The 23,757-nt window shown below is 44.7% G+C and overlaps 1 protein-coding gene and 1 long non-coding RNA gene across 4 annotated transcripts in view; one reads left to right on the top strand and one right to left on the bottom strand.

Moving 5' to 3' along the window:
- Window positions 1-19,732, top strand: part of CDRT4 (CMT1A duplicated region transcript 4) — a 40,403-nt gene extending 20,671 nt beyond the window's left edge. For 2 of the 3 annotated variants that reach the window (XM_041771723.1, XM_041771724.1), the window contains exons 3-4: window positions 8,475-8,549; window positions 10,428-15,032. In XM_041771723.1, the coding sequence (XP_041627657.1) occupies window positions 8,475-8,549; window positions 10,428-10,885 (533 nt within the window). In that variant the 3' untranslated portion in view covers window positions 10,886-15,032. Of the gene's footprint in view, window positions 1-8,474; window positions 8,550-10,427; window positions 15,033-19,604 lie in introns of those variants that run through there. The other variant, XR_005990325.1, reaches the window with a different exon arrangement.
- On the bottom strand, window positions 6,177-16,583 carry LOC121500190. The gene is made up of 3 exons (XR_005990326.1): window positions 16,422-16,583; window positions 6,596-6,698; window positions 6,177-6,291 (listed from the first exon to the last, which is right to left on the bottom strand). It is a non-coding gene; the product is annotated as an uncharacterized LOC121500190 (long non-coding RNA).
- Window positions 19,733-23,757: the final 4,025 nt, after the last annotated feature.

Raw genomic sequence — 23,757 nt, 5'->3', positions numbered from 1 at the left:
ATATGGTTTTGGGGAAGTGATTTTGACCACATTCAGTGGAAAATGATTAATAATTCAGGATGACAATATAATAACTTATAATGGGACATATACCTGAGTAATTTGATATGTCAATTTTCAGAAGACTGCTGAGTAAACAAGAGCAAAAGGGACCACTTTTGTCAACCTCCAAAACCAGTGAGGCCCCCCTCTTCTATTCAGTCACTTCTCAGAGAACAAATATGGGCCTTCCCAGGTCCACAGCATCCTCCTTTGGTGCACTGCTAGAGGAAACCTGTAAACTTTGGAAAGATCTTTTTCATACTTCCTTGCTTTCTCACTAGAAAGGATGATGCACAATTTGACAATTTCTTGATGCCTCAGGTACCTTATCAAGAGCATAGATGATTTCATTTGGGAGCAATAATGCTCGAGTGGTCTCACTACAGCTAGCGGGTGGAGTGGGGAATTGGAATTGATGGCTCCTTCACTAAATGGCTCATGCTCATTGCATTTTTGTGGGGAATTGGTTTGCTTTTTGAGGTTTTTTGGTTCCCTCAGCAGTCACTCAGTGCTTTGACAATTGGCTGGAATGCTTTTTACCTCCTTGTTTGGAGATAGTTGTTGAGTGGCTTTCACATGGCTCCCATGCCTTGAGCTCAAGGCACCATATCTTGAAAATTTAGAGTATCTTTCATTGATCTCATTGCTGCCTCCTCACTAACACACACAGTCTTAAAGCATTGCAGCAAGCAGACTGCTTTTGGGGGGCAATATCCCTGTGCATAGCTGGTCTTGTCCTCAGAGAGCTGATACTTTTAAAACTTCTCTCATGACCCTTCGGACTGGGGTGGCAGTGGGAGAGGTTTTAGCTACAGTTCTCCTGCCTGCAGTTTGCCTCATGTTGGCACTGGGAGCCATCGCTCACAGATTTTGTATTAGTTTCCAACCTTATCACTATGGGTTGTGCTCCAGTGAATGATAGACCTTGGTAGGACCCCTAGAGACCATGGCCACAAATATCCTAGTTGCACTTTGTCCATGAAGACAGGGGAGCAGGGAGGAGGCTAATCACCTCTCCGGGATGAGAGGGGAATGGCTTTGGCAGTACTGAGATCTTTGGGAGACTAAACACCAGCAGCCGACATTTCCTGAGCACCTTGCTATATTCAGGTTTATAAACAACAGAAGGGCACCAATGCATTCTCCATTTTAAAAGACACTGCCATCACTTACAGTGGCTAAAATTGGAACACTTTAAAATTCCCCAATGCAGGCATGATTCATAATAGTTTATTCACTTGATGGATTACTAAGCAGCCTCTAAAATAACCATGAGGAATCTCTAAGAACGCGAGAAAATACAATCTAATGTCAGGGCAAAAATGATGGATTCAGAAGGATGTGTACAGTTTTTGGCCATAACCATGTAAACAAAGAACAAGAGCACACAAATAAATGTTGTTTGATGGTTATGGGATTTTAAGATTAAAAAACAATGTTTTCCAAGCTTTCTATAATGCTGATGTAGAATTTCTATTATGAGGCTACATACAAATGAATACAACAAAATGCAACTGCCCATTATTGACATGATACATGCCTTGAATTGCTTTTCTAGGAAAGGTGATGATTTGTTCTGATTCCTCCCTGTATGCTAGTGCACAAGGGGACTGGCCACATGCAGGAAGGAGTATGGGACTATGCTAATGACATAGGGCTGTCTTGGCACAGCATTGAAATTAGCCTCCTTCACCTCACCTTCCATTTGTAATAGTGCTGAGTATCCCTCTTCAAAGCTTTCCTTCCTCTCCTCCTTCCCAGATGTCACTTCTTCTATTATGTTCATTTCCATTTTGTAAGTTGTCTTAGGTAGGACTAAAGTTGTTGCTGAGTATGAACGAGGAGATCCAGGACAAAGTATTGTCAAACTCTTAGTTTTCAGGAGGATGATTTGTTTGGATTGAGGTTCAGGTGGGCACAAACTCATCCCAGACATTTGAGAGTTGTGATTTAATCATAATTGGGAGTTTTCTGGGTCCCAAGAGTTGGATGCACCGTGCGATGTGTGAATTTTCTCACATTCTGGCATAAGCTGGGGTAACTGTGTGGTACTGAGGACTTGCTGTCAATGGGACTGATGGAATAATTGAATCCTATAGATTTGCTTTGGTGCTTTGCTTCTAGGCCAAGTTGCAAATGCAAATCCTCTTCTTCAAAACAAACACTGGCCTGGATTCTAGTGCTCTGAACATTTCAGAAGGGGGTGGTCTGGCCCATTGATTGAGGCCAGTCCTGGGAAATGCCGGCCTGTTTCCCCCATGTGTTCTCTAGGTTTACAATGTCCCATTGTTCCAGTGAAGCAGGACTTCCTTTTTCTGATTGATTAAACACTGTGGGGCCACACATTTTCATAGTCCCATTGCTCATGAGCCAGCTGTCAGGCAGAGAGGGTCTCGGAGCAACACATTCCTGAAAGCCTTTCAGTTTTGATTTCCTGAATCTGAAATTATAATACTATTTCTTGCTGCTTGTTTTTTCCACATTTTTCCTACCTGTCTAGCCTATCCATGTACAAGTGTCCCCAAAATGTCCATTGGAAGGAAAAGGTTGAAAAGCTCTCTTCTTGATTATGACTGTTTGGCTTGTTCCAGAAATTTGATGTTAAAATTTGGAACTTTATCTAAAGATAATATGACTGTATGAGCTTTGTGTCTAATGGGTCTTCATATTACATCTTAAAAATGGAAATTTTAATATTTATGACTGAATAGACCTTGGGTAAATATAAGATTCAGATCTGTAGCTCTAGCTGATTGGTATACAAAGCCCAATGCTGCTTCCCATAGCGGATTTGTAAAGTGCTCATTTAGCGGACTCAATGCTATAGTTCAGATGCAGAAAGGATCCCATATGGAAACAGCCTCTATGATCTGCATACTGGAAGAAGAATGTGGGCCTTGAGCATGTCACTCCCATTAGCCCTGCAACACTGAGGCTAGCATTGAAACCATGCTTGTCCACATTTCCCTTGTCTTTCAAGACTCAGCACTAATTCTTCTTGAATCTTCTTGACATCCCTTACCACCCAGTCTGAGCTAGGAATCTTGTGGTCTGTCTTCTTCAAGGTGCTGTGAGTTCCTTGAACCAAGGCTGTGCCTCATTCTGCTTTGTGTCTTTAGTACCCACTGCAATACCTGGTACTTGAAGATGCTCAGTAACCATCTGCAGGATGGCTGCTGGGACTTGCTTTGGCCTATGCACAGGGACTTGTCTACTTTTTTTCTCTTGACAATGAAGATAACATGGATTATTCTTTTTGATTTGTTATTGGCACAGAAAACAAATCTGCCCTGTGAGCCTTTGACATTGAGGAGGATAGAGACTCCAAAGCAAGAGGTGAATGTGGAGCATTCACAAGGTGAATGTATGTATAGAAACGTTTTCAAGAAGCAATGTATCCCCTTCCCACCACCAAAAATGCTGAATCAGTAATGCCAGGTCTGTGTTAGAAGATGGGTAATTCTTTTTTTTTTTCTTAAGATTTTATTTATTTATTTGATAGAAAGACAGAGATGGCAACAGAGAGCATGAATGAGGAGGAGAGGGAGAAGCAGGCTCCCACTGAGTAGGGAGGATCCCAGGACCCTGAGATTGTGACCTAAGCTGAAGGCAACCGTTTAACTGACTGAGCCACCAGGGTGCCCCAAAGATGGGCAATTCTGATTAGACTCCCACCTCCCCACCCCAGATGAAGTTAGAGATAGTTGCTTCCCTTAGAGAGAGGGATTGTCTGTATTAGAACATGCTGACAATGACCAACTGTGCTGCCCATCGTGTGCAACTTAACAGAGAGCAATAATGGGCTTGTTTCTCCTCTCCTTGGAGTAGAGTGTATGTGTTTGGGGAGATGAGGTTGGGAAGGTGGCCAGCACATTGTTGCATAAGGAGAGAGGAAGATCACTTGCTCCTCCTCACTCACTCTCCTCTGTCTTAACAGTTCTAGGATTCCCCACATTCCCCAGCATCAGTGTCTCTAAAGACACATCAAACCATTATCTTGTGTGTATCCCCCTAGAGCCCAAGAAGTAGAGATGAGGCTATGATAAGTAGAGATGAGTTTCCATAGCGTTCCTGGGATAGGCAAGGTAGACAGGTGGAAAGAGTCATGAAGAGAGAGGGCTAATGGGAAGCCTGTTGGATGTGCGCTGTATTTCCCTAGAATGCTGGGGGTCAGAGCATGCATTTGTCCTGTAAGGGAGGAGGCTCTATGTGTCTCCCAGGCAGGGCACTTGGGATGGACGTCAGCACATCAACCACACACTGCACCAAGTTGATTTATGCCCAGGAACATTTCTGCTGATTTTAGAGATAAACCTTCCAAGATGCTAATAGCCTAAGTAGCAGCTTCCTCTCCAGCCAAAATAAATGAAGAGTAGCCAGAGGGCAGAAAAGGAAACAGAGGGCAGGGGAGGATATGCGAGGCTGTGGGGAAGAGGGGGATAACACGCAGAGGTGAAACAAAACTCAGCATCAGTTTCCTGTTTGGGAAATCGTTCTCCTTCTGGGGCCAGCCAATACTCCTAGGTATGGCTCAAGGAGAAGAGTGGGAGATGAGATGCAAGCAAGACAAGATGCCTGCAGATTGGAGCAGGGGAGAGAGGAAAGAGGCTGAAGAGAGGAAAATGGGTCTAGTTTCCAAGTGGAGCACAAGGCCCTTATGTTGGCTTATTCTTTTTGGTATGGGCACTTTCTTGGGACCAAGCCTCTGACGCTGATTTCAGAGGAAGTGAGTCATCGAAGATCTGGCTATACCTTGAGCAAGTTCATCCTTCCATCGTCTTATGTCTTCACTGTCTCTGCTGCTCAGAGTTCCAAAACAAGGCTGCAGAAGGACATTGCTTTAGAATCCACACAAATGTTTTCCTGGTTACTGGGTCCATGACTTGCTCTACCCAATGAATGAGTGGATGGACATAGGGATGATGCCCTGGTCAAGTGAGATGAGGGGATACTGAATAGCAATCTCCCTTTGGAGGGTTACAGAGCAAGGTAACATATTAGAGTCTCTGAGAAGTGCTGCACTAAAGGAATTTGTTTAACAGACTATTTCTCAAACTTCCCTGACTAAGGGCAGGCCTGCTGTATTTATATTGCTCAACAACATGGATTATGTGAATGGTGCCCCCCTGGATTAAACAATCTATGTGGCCTTATAAAGGGTGTAAGGGTGACTCTTACACCTTACAGGGTGACCCTCGACATGGACAATCCCCCCTCCCTTTAAGTAATACCAATTAACATCTTGAGAGGTTCTTGTATTCTCTGGGACACGGTTTAGGAAACACTGGATTAAGATAATGTTTTGCCCATCATGAGTGTGCAAATGACATTACTTCCACAGCGTTAGTGGGCTAAAACGTCTGAGTGGAGTTGACTTGTGTCAATGCACTCATCCATCAGTTTTGCCTGGAATCCACAAAATCCCTTTGCGAGATGGTTTCCTGAGATAAGGATGCAGCTTGTGGCCACAGAGGGTGAGATTAGCTTTGCATGAGAACACCATCCAGAGCCAGTTTTCTTAGCTCAGTGTTTAAAGGCTCTGGCTGTCCTTTGATCTAAGTAAATTCTGATTTTGGCAGGTGGTAGTGGAAATGTACTATAGTCCTTTTAAATGTTTAAAGGCCACTGGCATTCAGTACTATGAATATATTTATACATATCTATTCAAGAATCCTTCAATGAAAGTACGTCTTGAAACTGCAGAAGGCCTGAATGATCCCCCGAACCTATTTCTTATTTCTAAGTAGTGAACACTCTGTAAATCTTCCGTGATTTTTGATTGGGTTCCTAGAACAGTGGCTCCCAAAACTTGCTGCACATTAGAACCAAGCTTTTTGATTCTGATGGCTGTATTCCATCCCATTCCAAGTAAATCACAGTGCTGCAGGTGGAGCCAGCATATGAATTTTTAAAAGATCCCTGGTAATTCCAGTGTGCAGCAAAGTTGGAGGACTGCCAGTTTAGAAGCACTTTCATTTCTGGACAGTTTATTCTAACGGCCATACCTCTGTGAGAGAAACTGGGCAAAGATTCATCTTCATCTCCCAAGTGAGATAATGGAGGTCCTAAGAGGTTAAGGAACATGATCAAGGTCACAAATTTGTGTCAGATTCCAGGTATGTGTCATTCCTTTGATTTTATTTAGGCCAAGGCCAGCATATCAGATGAGATTCTGGAAATGGTGGGACAAGAGATTGGTGGGAGGAGCTGGGCTTGAAAATCCAGTGTATTGAACATAGGCCTTTGTGCCTGTAGGAGAAACAAGAAACCCACTTCAATCTTATGCCTCCAGCCCCTCCCATCAATGCTGTTTCTGTCTGTAGACTGCTGCTCTGCATTTCATTTATAGGGAGACAAAATGGAACCTTTGTGCCAGAGTTGAAGGAAATTATAAAAGCCCACAGCTTGTCTTCAGACTTAATGTCAACTATTTGTCTCCTTTATTTTCAAACAAACAAGTCCTCCCCATGAGTTCTGAGGCGGTCTCAAACATTCCCTGCCTTGGGTTTGTAGTTCCCTGGTTCCTGCATCAGCAGGTATGGCAAAAACTTACCATTCCATAGAATTGTTGATCATCCACAGAAGGCTGTGGGATCCAGTGAGATATGGTGAGAGGCTTTGAGGAAGATGTTGGGTCACACAAATGCACGCTGGCACTGAAACAAATAATTTGCTAAGACCTGAACCTCTTTGAGGCTTCAAGCTTTATTAACTAGAAACTTAGAAGCAAGAATGAATGGCATTATCCAAAATTCCCCAAATATCATGAATTCAAAACATTATCCCATCATCCAGCATGATGGATTAATCCTATTGTACATATGGAGAGAGGTACAAACACATTTTTAACAGTTATACAGATATGGGGGATAAGCCAAGAATCTCTTCCATTGGAGGTGAACAGGCATGGGATGACATCCTCTACATTACTGGAGACTTGGGATGGGTGGCTTGTAATTCTGAGATCTATGGTGGGTCTCAGAAGGAGAAAAGGAACTTTCTTTTTTAGTTGTTTATTATTACCTGAAGCTATAGGTTAGAGGTCTGTGTGAACATCATTTCTTCTCTAACTTCAGAAAAATGATACTGTAAATTCTCCTAAAAATGTGTTGTGAAAGCTTACCTCTCAGATGGAACAGTAGGGACTCCATAAGGCCTGGATCTAAATAGGCTTGACAAAAAGTAGAATTTTTTTTTAAAGAGTATGAAAAAATGTCTAGGATGCTATCCTTTGTTAAGTGTGTTATAATAAATGCTGACACTGGTGATAACTTACTTTAGAAACATAGTAGGATTTAAGGTTGACCTTGTCAGTAATATATTTGCATACCACAATGGTTCCTGGGTTAGGAGGCAAAAAAGGAGATGGAAAACCTGGGAATTTGCTTATCTCAGGGGAGTGTTTCACATCTGAACAAGTCAACCCTTGCAGATGTTGCAGCAGAAAGAAACATGTAGAGTCATTATTCAGTCTAAACCAGCACTACTCAGTGTGTGGTCCCCAGACCAGCAGCCTCTCCTGGGAGCTTCCTGAAAGTGCAAATTCTTTGGTCCCCAAAGCAGATCTACTGAATCAGAATCGCAGGAGGGTGGGTCACCGAGTGTCCGTGCTTTTACAAGCTCCCCAGGCAATGGTAGTGTTCACTCAAGTTTCAGAAGCCCTGCTTGCGACTGGTGGTTCTCATGGTGTGGTCTCCTGACTCACAGCCCCAGTATCACCTGGGAACTTGTTAAAAACCATCTGAGACTTTTTTCACTGGACATTGGCAGGGGGTGGTAGAAATGCTCCACGACATTTCAAATGTTCAAGGGCCACAGAAATATCCCATTCCGAACACACAAAATGATGAGTTCTTGGCTAAAAACTCTCAGATGTGCATTTTCCAGTCTTAGAACTGGAGAGGAATTACAGAGGTCTCTAGGACCTGTTTCTTGTCAGTAGGAGTTAATTATAAAACCTTATACATCGTCAGCATTTCCCTCCCCACCTCTGATTTTGAACATGGATTGTTGAATCAGGAACTCTAGAGGCAGGGCTCAGCACTCTGTGTTTTAACAAGTCCTCTGGGCTGATGCACCCGCCAGTTTCAGAACCATTGGAACACGGTTCCCATCAAACTGTCTACACACATGGCCATGTAGAGCACTGAGAGTTTTCTATTTCATCCTGTTCTTGGGGCCTGTGCATTGACTCCTGACAGCTGCCCTTCGCTGCCACTCCTCCTCTCCCCAGTGGCAGTGGAGAAGTGTAGCCAGGATATAGAAACTTGGCCCAGTCCATGACCATGGTTGGACCCTGGCAGAGTAGATGACATTTACTGTGACCTCTTGTGCTGAGCCCACCTTGCATCTCCCCAGCTCCATGGATGGTGCATCCTCTTCTCTCAGGTCACCCTGTGGTAGTCCTGGCTGACAAGTGTATTTTCCCCAAGGTATTTGGACCTTCGGTATGAAGAACTCTTTAGTGATGGAGGTGATTGATGCAAGAAAGATGAAGACAGAGGAAGGTAGGGCTTGGGGCCTTAGCAGTGGGAGCTCCTGCTACTAGCTGAGAGCTAAAGCTAAAGATCTGGGGTGGGAAGACATAGAGGTAGGGCTTGAGGTGGCCACTCTTGTTACACAGAGTATGTAGCATGCCCTGGAGAGGAAGGAGGGCTGCTCCTCTATTTTGCTCCAGTTGAGTATAGTTTCACCCTATACAAGCAAATGCCTTAACCTGCAAGATCTTTGCATTTTTTTAAAAAAGACTTTAATTTTAAGTAATCTCTATACCGAACGTGGGGCTCGAACTCACAACCCTGAGACCAGTAGTTGTATGCTCTACTGACCAAGCCAGCCCAGCGCCCCCAGATCTTTGCATTTTGCATTTGCTTTGAGGAGACAAAAATGAACCATTGGGTCTGCACTTGGAAGCTTTAATATGCATTTTTTTTAGGGAGAGGTGATGTCACACATCTTGCCTTCCTCAGGCAGAATGATACACAACTCTTGCAGGGAGATGAAGCCCTTCACAACACGTTCTCTACTGACAGATCTGTCCCTAGATGATTTCAGCTCCTGAATGTCCATGAGGCAGCCTGGGAATAACTATATGATCTGCATTTTCTCTGATTATCCCAAGTGATGGTGTTTTTCACTGAATTTAGGTTGGAGATGGCAAGAGCAACCTTTTAACTTTCTTGTCTCTCAACCCCCTATTGAAATGATCAAAGTATGCACCATTTGAGAAAACAGGGAATGTAGCACCAGCGGGAGAGACATCATGAGGCATTTCTGCTTGATGGAGTGAAGTTGCAAAAGGAAGAGGTAGGGACTGACCTGCCCATGATTTGGTATCTATAAAGGAACAGGCTGCTTGGCAAACTCATGAATAGAATTTTCTAGTAAAGCCTCCTTAACCCAAATACCCAAAAACTTCTGGCCAGCACTATAGTGAAAAGCTAAGGATTTCTGAGCCTGTTAGATTTGAGTTCAAATCCACTGTTTGCTAGTTATGCAAGCTAGTCAGCCTTGGTCTCATCCTCAGCTAACTGGAGGATAACACCCATTGAAAGGTATAACAGGGATTAAATGAAACAATCCAGGCAAGGAGACATGGCCAAAATGTTCATAGTTACCATTTACTGACTATTACATGCCAGGTACTGTGCTAACAGCTTCACATAACTTATTTCCTTTAACCCACAAAGGCTCTATGAAGTTGGTCTTATTCTCACCATGATTTTACACACAAGGCGACTAAGGTTTAGAAAGGCTAAGGGGCTTCTCCAGATTCACAGTGATTATGCAAATATAGAAAGAATTTGGACTCAACCAGTCTAATTGCAAAGCCCAAGCTTTCAGGCCCTAAACTGAACTGCTCCAAGCTTTATTTAATCCTTACCATTGCCTCATGGTAACCATTTTGTTGGTGAAAAAAAATAGAAGTTCAGAATCTAAATAATTTGATGTTATACAAAGATCTGAAGCCAAGCCTGCTGGACTCCCAAGTTCCCTACCCTTTACTGCCATGCTGTTCTTTCATTGATGCATACCATGAAATGTCATTCTGTCTTCCATCTTTTTTTTTTTTTTTTAAGATTTTACTTATTTATTCATGAGAAACACACAGTTTCAGAGGCAGAGAAACAGGCAGAGGGAGTCCGATGTGGGACTCAAATCCTGGGACTCCAGGATCATGTCCTGAGCCAAAGGCAGATGCTCAACCACTGAGGCACCCAGGTGTCCCTGTCTCCCGTCTTTGGATTCAATTTTTTCCCTCACTGAAAACACGGGGTATAAGGCTAATTATGCGAGAGGGGGAAAATTCAAAATGTGGTTCTTTGAAGAACTGAATGATTGTATGCAAGTGCTGCTAAATCATGTATATTTCTATTTTCTGGTAGAACTCACAGAAAACATTGGGCTTCCCCTGAATATGCTTGAAAAACACAGCCCTTGGCCAGCCTATGTCACATATATGTCTCCAATGGTGAAAAGACTCATTGAGAAAAGCAAAGCTAGAGACCTGGAATGCAAGCAAGCATTTGAGGAAAGCCAACGGACATCCAGGCAGAGCAAGCCTTCCAGCATCACACACCTGAAAAGGAGAAAGTCATCTAAGTCCTCTGGAAATGTGGCGTTGAAGGACACGAGGTCAGAGGCCATGTTATCGATGTGGAGCTCGTACTCTGTACCGACTGTGGGTCCTACTGTTATCCCGGAGCCAATGTGCCTTCATACGGATTCCAGAGAAAATCCCACTGCAAACTATAACAAGATCATCTTCCCTCGAAAACCTATGATGAGGATGCTTCCGTACAGCTCCCTTCTAGCCAGCAAGGAAAAACATTCAAATATTTAGCAGGGAGTCCCTGCTGTCATCCCCCCAAGATTGTACAGCAATTAAGCTCCATTTGCCACAAATTTCACTATGTCCTTTAAATGTAAACTTATCTCTGCTTGTGCACAAGTTGGCTGAGATAAACCAGATCTGAATGTGGGTCGTGGGTGGGTGGGCACGCGCCCTCGAGCATCACAGTCAGATGGGCTGGGAAGCCCCACGCTCTACTTCCTGCCATAGACACCTGGAACCTGAGGGTGAATTAGTCCCAGTCCAGGCAGGGCACAGAAATCACACCAGTTATGATGCCAGAGATAATCTGATGTAAAGAATTACTAATCAGGTAACGGAAAAGGCGGGAAGAGAACACAAGGGTATTTGTGGAAGTAGCCACCTGCAGGAGGCAGGTTTCCTGAGGCTGGGAGAACAAAGGGAACATATTGAACTCATGAAAAGTTAGGCATTTGGAGAAGGGGCATGTGGGATGAATCTCAGATTTCTGAAGCGGAGGAGACAGGGATGCTTCTCAACTGGTACTGGTGTCGCTGAGCTTGGAAGAAAGTTCCAGAGGGGTTGGTACCTTAGTCTCTGAGGAGGGGAAGCTGTTTGGCTGAGGTTGGTTCTGTGATTGTTAAGAAAACCAAAAAGTGGACTCCAATGCTTCTGGAAGAAACTGACACTGCCCAAGTGAACAAGAAGCGTTGCCAGTGGAGACAGACAGGGACAGGAAGCCCACAGAGGTAAACAGGAAGCAAACTAGGAGAGAATTCCTTCCTCCTCTTCCAGTCTCACAGGTTCCCCCACCCTGGAACCATGACGGGCAGAGCCTATCAGAGACGAAAGCAGGAATGTGGTTTGGGGAATCCCAAATCCCAGCATCTCAGCATAGGATAAAAGGATACACTTGAAGCCAAGAGAACATTAGCTTCAGAACTCTAGCATGGTGGTGTGCTGGGTGATTCCACCTTGCTCCACCTGGCACCTGAGCTTGGTATTGAGATGTTTTTTTTCCTTGGTAGGTTTACAAAGTAGCAGTGGGGGTGTGAGTGTCCCCTGGCTGAGAAGTAGAGGATTTTCTCCCCTGTACTACTTAAAGACTTGCCTTGTGGAGTAGAGTTGGCAGGGGAGAAGTTGCTGGCTAGACCCCAGCTGTTATTTGTCAGACCACACTTAGCATTGGTCGTGCTCTGGGCAGTTCCCAATTGGCCCCAAAGCAAGCGATGTTAAACTTAGTCTCAGGGCGGACAGACTTTGTCTTTAGAGGCAAAGGGAATCTGGTTATGATAGGGAGACCTAGCTGATCTCACAATTGGGGTTTATCTAGAGAGCAATGCAAGGCTTCGTTGGCAGCTTTTCTTTTCTTTGACTTCACCTGAATTTCTGTGTTTCCATTCATGAAGTGGTTAAGAGCCATCGTGCTTCCCCTCATGGAGATGTAGAGGATGTGGTGGGCAAGTTGATATAGATGCCATTGGAAGAAGTCAGATCTGCCCTCCACGTGTATTGTCACCATATGGGAGTCTTGCAGAAACTTTGGCACTCACGTTTGGTGCTGTGAGTAGTGTTGGCCCAGCCACATAAATTAGGAGCTCTGGACCTATTCCTGGATTGTCAGCTTTCGGCCAGAATGAATTCTTGCAAAAATATAGGTGGCCTCCAGTGAATCTGAATGACTGTATTTTGCATCTGTGGATCATTTATAGACACAGAGGCAGGTGAGAAATTCCTCCAACAAGAATTTTTATCTCTTCTAGCCTTTTATGGGAGTTTAGAGCCATGGAGTAGATTTGGGAATGGATTTGTCTATTCTGGGAGCACCAGCGATGTCTCTGAGGTTCTCATGAACAAAGCTAGTCCCACCAAATGTCTAACATTGCGTGTTAGAATTTATAGAGGTTTGGGATTATTTCTTCCAACCCTTCTGAGGGTGGAGTAGTTCTGGTCGTTTTTTTTTTTTTTTTTGAGTTTTCTAGGTGTTTAATAGTTTTTACAAAAGAATCTGTATACTCTCTAAAGTGATTGCTTTATAGGTAACATTGTTTAGATTAAGTTAATTCTCAGCCTATTATAACAACACGAGCATGAGTGGAAGGACGTTATTAACACCTTATGTTGTGATGAAGATTGCTTGTATCTGGGACTATAGTCCAGACATGCTGCCTCCTAAGATAGTTTTAAGAAAGAAAAAGTTTAATTCTTTTTGAATTAGGGGACACTGCTTGAGCCCAAGCTGGGGTTCACAGCCCAGCCACTGTGGGCCTCTGGCCAGCCATGACTAACCTTTGCATGAGCACCGAGGGGGCTACAGGGAAAAAGCAGTTGAACAAGACCAGCTGGACCCAGTATTGAAGCCTCAGTCACTGGGGGAGGGAGGATGATCCTTAGTAATCCATGGTGCTTACATTTATCTTCTGCTCCAGACCTCCCTGAGCGTGATAGAGGTGGGGACCCGTGAGTCAAACTCCTAAAAGGCTCTTTTCCTAAAACCCTAGAAAGCCCTGGAGTATGTACAGAAAGGGGGAGGAGAGCTTCTCGATTTCACAACACAGCAGCATGCAGGGTCCCACTCACTGTCCTGGGTCTGGCAGAGGCCAGTGGAGGCTTGGTGGCACCAGCTTTGTTCACAAGAACCTGAGAGAGATCCCCGAGGCTCCCAGAACAGGCACGTAGCCCTTCTGGGGGCTGAACTCTGACCCAAGCAGGCAGGGGCATGGAATGGAATAGGGATTCTTTCTAATGTAACCTCATCCTTGGCCAGTCCCAGCTGGAGCGGTCTGGGCTATCCCCGGGTCCTCTGAACATGTTGAACTTCCGTCTCTAAGAGGGGACTAGCTTTCTCTGATGTTCCACAGCCTCTTCTAATTTCCCTCCTTGGCATCTGGAATTTTCTGTTTGGCAGGAGAGCTGCTTCACTTAGTCTCTCTGCTGTAGTAGGTTTATGAAACACCAGAATCTGTATTTTGCTGGCCCTTCTGCGTTGCTCTGTAACCAAGGCCTCATTCCAACACATACCGAGTAGCTGTTTTTGAACAAATTCTTTGGCTCCTGCGCACAATATGGTATTTACCCATTTGCAAATTCCACCGTTGGTGTTTAAACAGTAATGCTTGACCCCGACAGCTGGTCATTTTCACTCTGGTGGGTCTGTAAAGACATCAGATAGTCCCGCATTCTGCGATGTCTCAGCCGTGACCCAGGACCACGTCTTGAAGATTAAGCTGCTTGACCAATAAGATGCTGCCAGAAAGCCCTCCAGGAGGTAACTGTGCAAACCTGAGGTGTGTGCAAGCCAGATAGTTGGGGGTGGCCTGGGAGTTCTCTGACTGGCATGGGAGGCCTCGTGGGACCAAGACAGAGGGGCCTTCAAGAGTGGTGGACTTTAATAAACATCATGTGTGACCAGCACAGCATGAGCAGCTAATCTTCTTCCTTTGCTTGACCCAAGGTCTTCATGTAGGAGGCATGAAGGCGTCGCTGTGGTCCCCTTAGTCATTTTTGTTAGGACAGGGAGAACAAAATACAGGTCCCCGAAGGTAGGGATTTTGACCCTCGGGCTTTGATAAGGGTCCTCGGAGGTAGCCGAGAAGTTCCACAGAACAAGAGATACAGCTCAGGAATCCCAACCATGTGTGTGTGGAGACAGAAAACCAGAAGCAGCAGGAATCCCAGGCCCGCAACCTCACTCCATGGGTCAACAGAGGTGGTAAAAAGATCATAAAAGTGCTTTCTTTGTGAGATGTGTGCGAGCAAATGGACACATCTAGACAATGTGGCTCTTTTCAGCCTGGGCTGAGTCATTCATTCCTAGAAGCTTTTTGGTATCCCCACCCTTCTCGAGTGACCGTACATTTTCAGAGCCCGCACTTTATCAGTGCCAGATAAGAGAGGACAGAATGAGAGAGTAGTGAGGGTGGAGAGGGTTGGGGGAGGGAGTAAACAGGGACCTGAGATGGTGATCCCCTGTCGTCAGAGCCTGGACTGAAGCTCAGGCCTGGGTTTATGTTTGTCAAGTAATCAGGAAATACTTCCTCTTCCTCCCTCTTCCTCACCACCCCCTCCTCCATCCCAAGCTCTTACCCAGGACCCAGAGCTACAGCCAGCTACTGAGGTTACACTACAGCATGAGAGATTTCTCTGGGGCTTTGGGGGTGGGGTGCAGTCAGGGCCAGTAAAGTATAGAAACACCTCAATTTTAGGTGGAACCTGCTACCCATCCCCCTATTCTGTGCTTTGATCCCAACCACGACCTGGTTTCTATACAGTACAGGGAAGAATAAACAGTGTCATGAAAAAGATATTGGACCTGGTGTCGAGAGCCCCATCTCTTCTCTCACACTTTATATTCTAGGGCAAATGAAAATCCCCAGCCCACCCAATGCCCTTCTAGAAAGCACATCTTGCTGGGGGCCTTGCAAGTCTCATGGAATCAACTCATTTCCTGTCTAGACTCAGTTGCTCAGCCCCCAAAACATTGCATTATTTGGGGTCCACAAATAATGTGCAAGACAAAGATGTGCAAAGACACCACATTTCAGGCAAACCGCCTCGTTAGAATCATTTCTGTGTGCCTGCCAGTCGGGAAGACTCCTGTGGAGAGTGAAATTAGTACCAGAGAAAGAGATAGCTGGAAAGAAGCTCACCTGAGTGTGCCAGGCCCTCTGCACACACTTTTGTGTGTTATAGATTGTCCTTGTGCATTTTACTGTCCTTAGGATTGTATCCTTGCTGGCCTAGCTGGCTAGCTAACACTGGGGTCAGTGAACTCCTTTGGGATGGGAACCCGGGCTCTCATTCCCAAGCTAGGCTGCTCCCCTGTTCCCACATCGTTTCCTCTACCCGAGTTTCACCAAGGTAGGCAGTCCTGATGGTGTACCCTCAAGCAGGGCAGGTGTATTCAGTTAGTGGCCCTGACCCGCAGGTTCAGCTATGACACCCTCTTCTGTGAAGCAGCTTTATTGGAACCCCCTCCTTACCAGGCATGCATACTCCAAGCCAATCCCCTGTGTGCCGCTGGACCAGCAGAGCTTGGGTGGAGAGGCTGAGTGCCATGGGATCTGGGTAAGGTCATTCCCACTGCCACGCTGCCAGAGCCTGGCACATAGTAGGTGCTCACAACGGCAAGTCCTAACACCCCAAACAAAATGCCCTGGGGAGAGATGGTTTCTTTCCTAATGTCCAGAGGCTGGAAAAACCACTTGACCAGAAAAGTTTGCATTGAGTTGGCAGCTTTGCTATAAAGTTCCTTCTAGACCTGATACAACGATTCAGGTAAAAAAATATAGCATGTACTCCTGACGTGACCTTCCTATAGGATCTCGGGGGCCCAAGAGGCAGGCTCTGAAAACTGAACATCTGGTTCCTCTGTTTAATGACCAACCCATGTGTCTATGATGGTTCTAAATTGACATTATTTTCTCTCTCACCTTTGTCAGAAGGGATGCAATTTCCCAGACCTGATTCCTCCTCCCCCTTCCCACATTTGCAGCCATGCCAATGGGAACAGAGTGCTCGCTTGTGCTGGGGGCCCCAGCCTTGAAGGTGGCATGCTCAGGCTTACCTCTGGGAGTGGAGACGGCAGACAATCACAATCCTGGTGCACGTTACACAGAAGCCCTGGGGTTCTGTGACAGCGTATTTGCTTTAGGCTCCTGACCTGTTCCCTCCAATCTCATGAAAAAGGGATTACGGACAGAGGCAAGATTAGTATCAGGACAGCTGCTCATAAAAAAAAAGTGAGGTCATGGCAAATTTTTTGGCCACGTTGAATTTTTTTAGTGGCCTGGTGAGTTTTTCAAACTTTGCAAAGCTGCCTCCAGTTTATGCTTGGCCCCAATTCTCATGTTTGTTTCTGTTGCACCATGGAGTCATCATCCAGCTCGGGCATGCTTTGGGGTTGGGGCTCTCCCTCTCAACCCCTCGCAGCAACACAGAGACAGTGCTCACATTTGCACACTGCTTGTTCCAGGACACTCACTCCTTGCCTGCCTTTCTGTCCTGGAAGACTGGCCTGGGCAGGTTCAAAGGAGACCTCAGGGCTCCTTTACTGTCCCTACTGGACCCTGGGCAAGGAGCCAGGCCCAGGCATCCAGCACTGGCCCCTGGCCCTTTGGACCTGAATGGGACTTCCCTGAGTCTCCAGAGCAAAAGGATCATCAGGTCTACCTTTCCACTTCTCTACGTCTTCTCTACGACAGACAGCCCTGCTTCCTACCACCTTTTCCAGGTTTCTGTAGGCTCCTCTGTGGACTTGGGGCAAGGTGTGTTTCCACCCAGGGAGAAAGCAGTGCGCTGTTTCATGGCTCCCCCTTCTTGTCATTGCCCTTGCACCATCTGCTTCCTCCCTCCACTCTCTTCCCTTCCATTCGATCTTAAATTAATTAATTAATTTTTGTCATTTCAAAGTTAAATGATGTTGGTTTTAAGTGACTCGGCCTCCCTGAAATATAAGTGATCAAGGTGACTTTGAACTCACAAACTTTAGGAGATGCATGTCCCCTTAATGTTCAGATACCAAGAGTCTGAGCCTCCAACCCAAAGACAACAGGAAGTCCCCAGGTACCTTGTGGGGGTAGCTCTGAGGAATGCTTGTATATTCCAGAAAACCTTCGTTGTGGCCATTGGTCAGTCTGTACCTATAATCACCTTTTGGTGATCATAACTAATGATACTGTATTACATACAGCATTGCCTCTAGGTCCTAGGTCAGTGCTGTCTGGCTTCTTCCCAACCTAGCCTTTGGGTGTCCATGAAGCCTCCTAAAGCACAGCTCTGTCCAGATGGTAACAGTCAATGAGTCTACTCTGAAGACTCGGAATCACAGAAGCACAGTAATTGATACCAGAAGCATCTACTCTGGGAGGCCTACAAATCTTAATCTGATTTCTGTTACCTAGTGAGGAACAGCTCGACTTCCAACACAGATCTCAGTGCATCTTCATTAACTCACAATCCAGGCCTAATTGCACCTTACTCCCGGAGATCCAAAAGCCGCTTCCGTCCTCCTTGTCAATAGCCCTGTCAATAGCCCTGTCAATAGCCTCCCTCTGTTCTTGATTGCATATAAAATTGCCACCAGGAATACCAACTGCCCCTTATTCATAAGATATGGTTTAGTTTCCCTGGCCTGGAAAAGACAATCACAATATAGTGCATTTGGGGCTTCAGAACACTTCAGCAGAACAGAGGGCTTTTGTTTCACCCTCTTTATGGTCCTGCTTCCAAAGTGTGAGGAAGTTATACCTTCTGATGACCAAAAGTGAGTAGCTCTTGGACACACACACAATAGCAGCAACTCCACTCCCATGGCCATCACCTTCACCACCACCACTAATGCCACCACCATGACCATCAGCTTCACCACCATCACCACCACCACCATCTTCATCTGTAGCCCTATCTTTGCCACCATCACCACCAAATCACCACTGAACATATTTGTGGAAGTGCAGCCCTTATTTACTTATTCAGAACAGCCTCAATAAAAGATCTATTTTATAAATCCGACAGAGAAAGACAAATAGGGCAGGATATCACTTATACATGGAATCTAAAAAAGCTGAACTCGGAGAAACAGATGTAGAGTGGTTTCCAGGGGCCTGGGAGTGGGAAGTGGGGAGATATTGGTCAAAGGATACAAATTTCCAGTTACAAGGTTAACAAGTTCTAGGGATCAATGTATAACCTTGTGATTATAACTAATGATACTGTATTATATACTTGAAAGTTATTAAGAAGATTGAAAATTTTCTTGCTATAATAATAAGTAATTAGGCGACAGAATGGAGGTGTTAACTAATGCTATGGTAGTAATCATTTTGCAATACATAAATGTATCAAATCAACACATTATATACCTTAAACTTACACAATGTTATATATCAATTATATCTCAAGAAAGCTGGGAAAAAAGACCACGAGAGACATCTGAGTTTCACTGACGTTGGACACCCTACATCAATATCCCGTACATCTACAGAATCAACAAATTCTCCAAAGTGATCTCTCACAGAAGTAAAGGAGGAATTGACCCCCAGACAAGGGCTGAACTTCTAGATGGCAGAAACAATCACAGTTCTTCATTTGAGTCCCACGAATAGAATTCAGGAGTTCATGAACTTGGATGTCAAAAAAAATTACATCTTTCCACCGACCTCTCAGTGAGTTTTAGCACTTGGGTGAAGTGTTCACAGTACCTACAACTTTGTCACTGGTAGGAATTACAGACATTTTCACACCGCATGATGGTTGTGGACATCTTGAAGTATTGTGCATGCTTATTGCTCATTACTTTTTTGAAGTGATGGTAGGCATTAGGCTTGCTGCTACATCTTGTTACATAATGCATGAATAAAACCCATAGGACAAAAACATCTGTTTTAAACAATATTTTGATTATTTCATTTTAAAATAATTAGTTTCCTTTTTTGGTCCTATGCATCTTATATAAAAGATGTTAAGAACCCCTGACATAGATTCAGCTTTTGTGACTTCAATACATTTTTGATCTTCTTTTATTGAGCATCTAGAGTAAATAGTGGAAATCTCTCCCTCTTGATGTCTACTCAGCACGTAATCATTGTTTACAGTTGGCATATAACCTTGTAGACTCTTTTTCAAAGCAGATACAGATATATTTAGTATATGTATATACATAATATACACGTATCATAATACATATGGCCTTTTTTTAATGGAATCACTCACTATCCATATTCTGCAGCTTGCTTTTTTCGCTTGACAGCTCTTCCCATTGAGGTACATAAATTGCCTCCATCCTTTTGGATCGCTTTGAGGGGCCAGAGTTCCTTTACCCATTCCTAATGGATGTGCAGGTTGATTCCAATTTCCCTCCTATTCTGATTATTGCTGCAGTGAACCTGGATGCTTTCCCTGAGGGATCCTCTCTCCTCACCTTCTCATGCCCATGTCCTTGAGTGTCTCAGCCACTTTTGAGGATCTGTTCCTGAGGAAATTGAGGTGAGTGGGCTATCATGTAGGGGAGCCCCATATTTGAGCTGCTTTTGCCATAAGCTCTTGAGACACCCATGTGCCTGTCATTGGGAGAGTTCTGGCCTCTAAAATGCTCAAGCAGGATGATCAGAAATGCTGATGCTCAGGTGATCTCACAACAGGATAACTGTGAATCAAAACAGGGGTAGTAACTACTTCACTCTTCTTTTTATGGCCTCTAGGCCCTGCACAGCATCTTATTCAGGGGTCCTTGTACAGTTGCACAGGCTGAGTACTACACCACTTCACAATGATGGGGGGAGGGACACAGTTTCACATAGACTCTAATGTGAATGAAACTCCTTGAGTAGCATAACATGACAATCCTGGCCTGTTAGGTAGAAATGGCTATATTAATGTATTTATTTATTTATTTATTTATTATTTAAAATTTTTATTTAAATTAAATTAATTAACATATAAAGTATTATTGGTTTTAGATGTAGAGATCACTGATTCATCAGCCTTATTTAATTCTCAGTGCTCATTACATCATGTGACTTCCTTAATGTATATCACCCAGTTACCCCATCGCCTCACATTCCTCACCTCTAGTGACCCTCAGTTTGTTTCCTATGATTAAGATGATTGTCTTTACAAAGACAGGACCTTACAAAATACATTTTTTTAAAAGATTTTAAGTAATCTGTACACCCAATGTGGGACTTGAACCTATAACCCTGAGATCAAGGTCACACACTCTACCAACTGTGCCAGCCATGTAGCACATTTCCTTGGTTTTTGTCACTTAACAATACATCGTCATGGATGTGCTTAAAGTCAACAGGTAGAGATCTAAATCACTCTTCTCAATAGCTGGGTGACACTCCATGGTAATCAGTGCTTCCTGATTCGATTTGGTTGTTTGATTTCCACAAAATATTGGAGCTCTAGACTTCCTTTCTCCCCTACCTGCCCTCAGATTTGGCTCGGTGTAACAATGACTTATGTTTGTATGAAACATCTAAATTTTCAGTGTGATCACACACTTTACTTAATGCTTCAATTACCCTGAGATGGGGAAGATCCAGGTTAAGAGATGTCGTGGGCTCACACAAGCAGAAAAATTGCATCTGACTCCCAGACCTCAGTTTTCCTCACCAGACAGCATGGCCTCTCCACACAGGCATCTATCAGCCCAGCCTGATTCACAGTTCCTGCCCTAGATCATCTGTGGGCTGGCAGTTCACAGCTCTTCCAGTGAGTGCATGGGACAGCCACCCACCTGAGGATGCATGTGCCCAGAAAATAACCATGGAACTCTGCCCTGTAGAACCAGAGCTCACGCTCATCAGTGCTGCCAACTTCCTGAAAGACACTACACAGCCTGGAGTTCAGTCAGCAAGTGGAGTTTGGGCTGTAGTCCCCCAAAGGGCATGCATGTGATAGGAGCCCTCCTGTAAGTCTGGGACCTTACAGTGTGCCATGCAAGATGGGGCTGTGGGGTTCCTGAGATGGCTCTTCATTGGCCTACAGCCAGACAAAGACTCCCCTGAAAATTGTGACAGATATCCAAGAATGTAGGCCTCTTATATTTTCAGGAATCTGCTGAAAAATTGTTTTAATAAACACAAGGCTACAATGACTACCGGGTGAATGGTGCCACCTGGAGTGGTGCGATTGTACCACCCCTCTGTGACCATATAGGGTAGCTCCTAAAGGAAGTGATCTTGACTTGACCTTTGAGGGCAAGTAGGATTTAGTCTGGCAAGTGTGCATGTGGTGTGTGTGTGTGTGTGTGTGTGTGTGTGTGTAGGGGATAGGGAGGCATTTCACTTACCAAAAACTGCATTGGCTAAGATGTGGAAATAGAGCAGTATTTAAAAAAATATGCCCACAAGGGCACCTGGGTGGTTCAGTCAGTTAAGTGTCTGCTTTCGGCTCAGGTCACGATCCTGGGACCTGGGGAGTCTGCTTCTCCCTTTGTTCCTCACCTTGCTCTCTCTCTCTTGTTCTCTCTCTCTCTCAAATAAATATATAAAATCTTAAAAAAAAATATGTCCCCAAATCCTTTGATACTCCCTCCTTCAAGACGCAGAGCTTGTTTTCTTCCTTTTGAGTGTGAGGCTGGACTTAGTGACCCCCTTCTAATGAGTGGCATCGCAGCAGAAGTGGTGGTATGTCCCCTGTAAGGTTAGGTTATAAAAAGACTGTGACTTTAGTCTTGGGTGCCCACTCTCTGCCTTGGATCACTTGCTGTGTGAGCCACACATCATATGAACAGCCCTATGGAGAAGTCCATGAAGCCTTCTGCCAACAGCCATGCGAGAGAGCCCAAAAGCAGATTCTCCAACCCCCTCAAGGGACTGTGGCCCTGGCCAACACCTCTGAGATCTCATGAGGGACTTTAAGCCAGAAGTGTCCGGCTTCCTAAATTCTTCACCACAAAAACTGTGATGTAATAAGCATTGATTGCTTCAAGCTGTTAAATTTTGGAGTAATTTTTTACAGACCACTAGATAATTCAGTGGGAAGAAGTTTAGTTCACTTGAGACATTAAAAGAAGGTCGAAGTGGCTGAGCAGAAGCAGTGGTTTTCACACCTCAGAGTTCTTGCAAATTGCCTTATGCATGTGCTAAAATGCAGATTCCTGGGGCCCACACTGAGAAAACATGGTTTAGTAGGTCTGATGGGGGCCCAGAGATCTGCACTTTAAACAAGAATTTCAGATAATTCCAATGCAGGTGGTCTGAAAAGCACTTTGAGATGCTCACTTTGGGAAGGTTGATGGGCTGAATGATCCAAGTTGAAGCTAGGAGGTGGGTAGGTAGAGGGTAAAGGTGGGTCACCTCGAAAAACCAAAACCACAACCAAACCTCTCTCCTAAGAACAACGGACAGCCATGGCAGGGCTTGAGGCAGAGCAACAGCTGAATCTAAAAGCAGAGGCAAAAACTGGTTTGGGTTTCCTTTCTCACTGACTTGGCTTATCAATAACTCAATGCTCAGTCTTAAAAGATGGAGCAGATGAGGGAAAGTAGGATAAAAGGCTTGTCTTTGAGGACCTCACAAACCATTTTTAAAAGTATATGTAGGAAGTTTCATACAAGGGAGAGCTGTTCCCTTCAAAGTCATCAATGTGAAAGGTTGTGTTCTTATTACAACAAAGTTGGGTCTGCTCAGAGCTTCTGGGCTCCATTTGCAGTAACTCATTTTCTGGGTTGGGTCATGGGCTATCCCCACAACCAGTTGCTTTAGAACTACAGAGTAATTGAGTGAGTAGATTTGTTCGAGATCATTTTATGAAGATCCTTTAATCTCACGCAATCATTTTGAAGATGAGGAGACAGAAGGTCAGAGAGGCCCAGTGATGTGGTCGAGTATTTGATTTCAACACACCCAAAGCTTGCAGGTCCACTGCTGACATCTGCCATAGACCAGGGAAGTGGGCCTAGTGGCCTGAGTGCTGAGCATCTCCTGGTAGACGGATGAAGGTAGGTGGAATTCCCTGGAGAGAATTTTCTGAAAGAGGTGAGGGTTTCAGAACCAGGCTTGAAGAGACAGAGTGATATGAATGGGTGTGGAGGACAGGGTAGGGCATCCTGGGTATATTCAAAAGTGGACTGCTATCTACAATTCTTTTTTTTTTTTTTTTTAAGATTTATTTACTTATTTTTAGAGAGAGAGAATGTGCAAGTGGGAGGAGGGGCAGAGGGAGATGGAGAGAGAGAATCTCAAGGAGACTCCCTGCTGACATGGTGCTCCACCTCACGACCCTGTGACCATGACCTGAGCCGAAATCAAGAGTCAGATGCTTAACCAACAGATCCACCCAGGTGCCCCTCTATAAATCTTTTCCTTAAAAATATTCATGAACCATAGGTTTTCCTAAAAATTTTTTCAAAACACATCCCCCCACACCCTGCTGCCCAGCACACATTAGGC

Source organism: Vulpes lagopus, chromosome 10 (genome assembly GCF_018345385.1).
Source record: "Vulpes lagopus strain Blue_001 chromosome 10, ASM1834538v1, whole genome shotgun sequence".
NCBI classification, from domain to species: domain Eukaryota; kingdom Metazoa; phylum Chordata; class Mammalia; order Carnivora; family Canidae; genus Vulpes; species Vulpes lagopus.
This window is presented reverse-complemented; position numbering and strand designations above follow the sequence as displayed.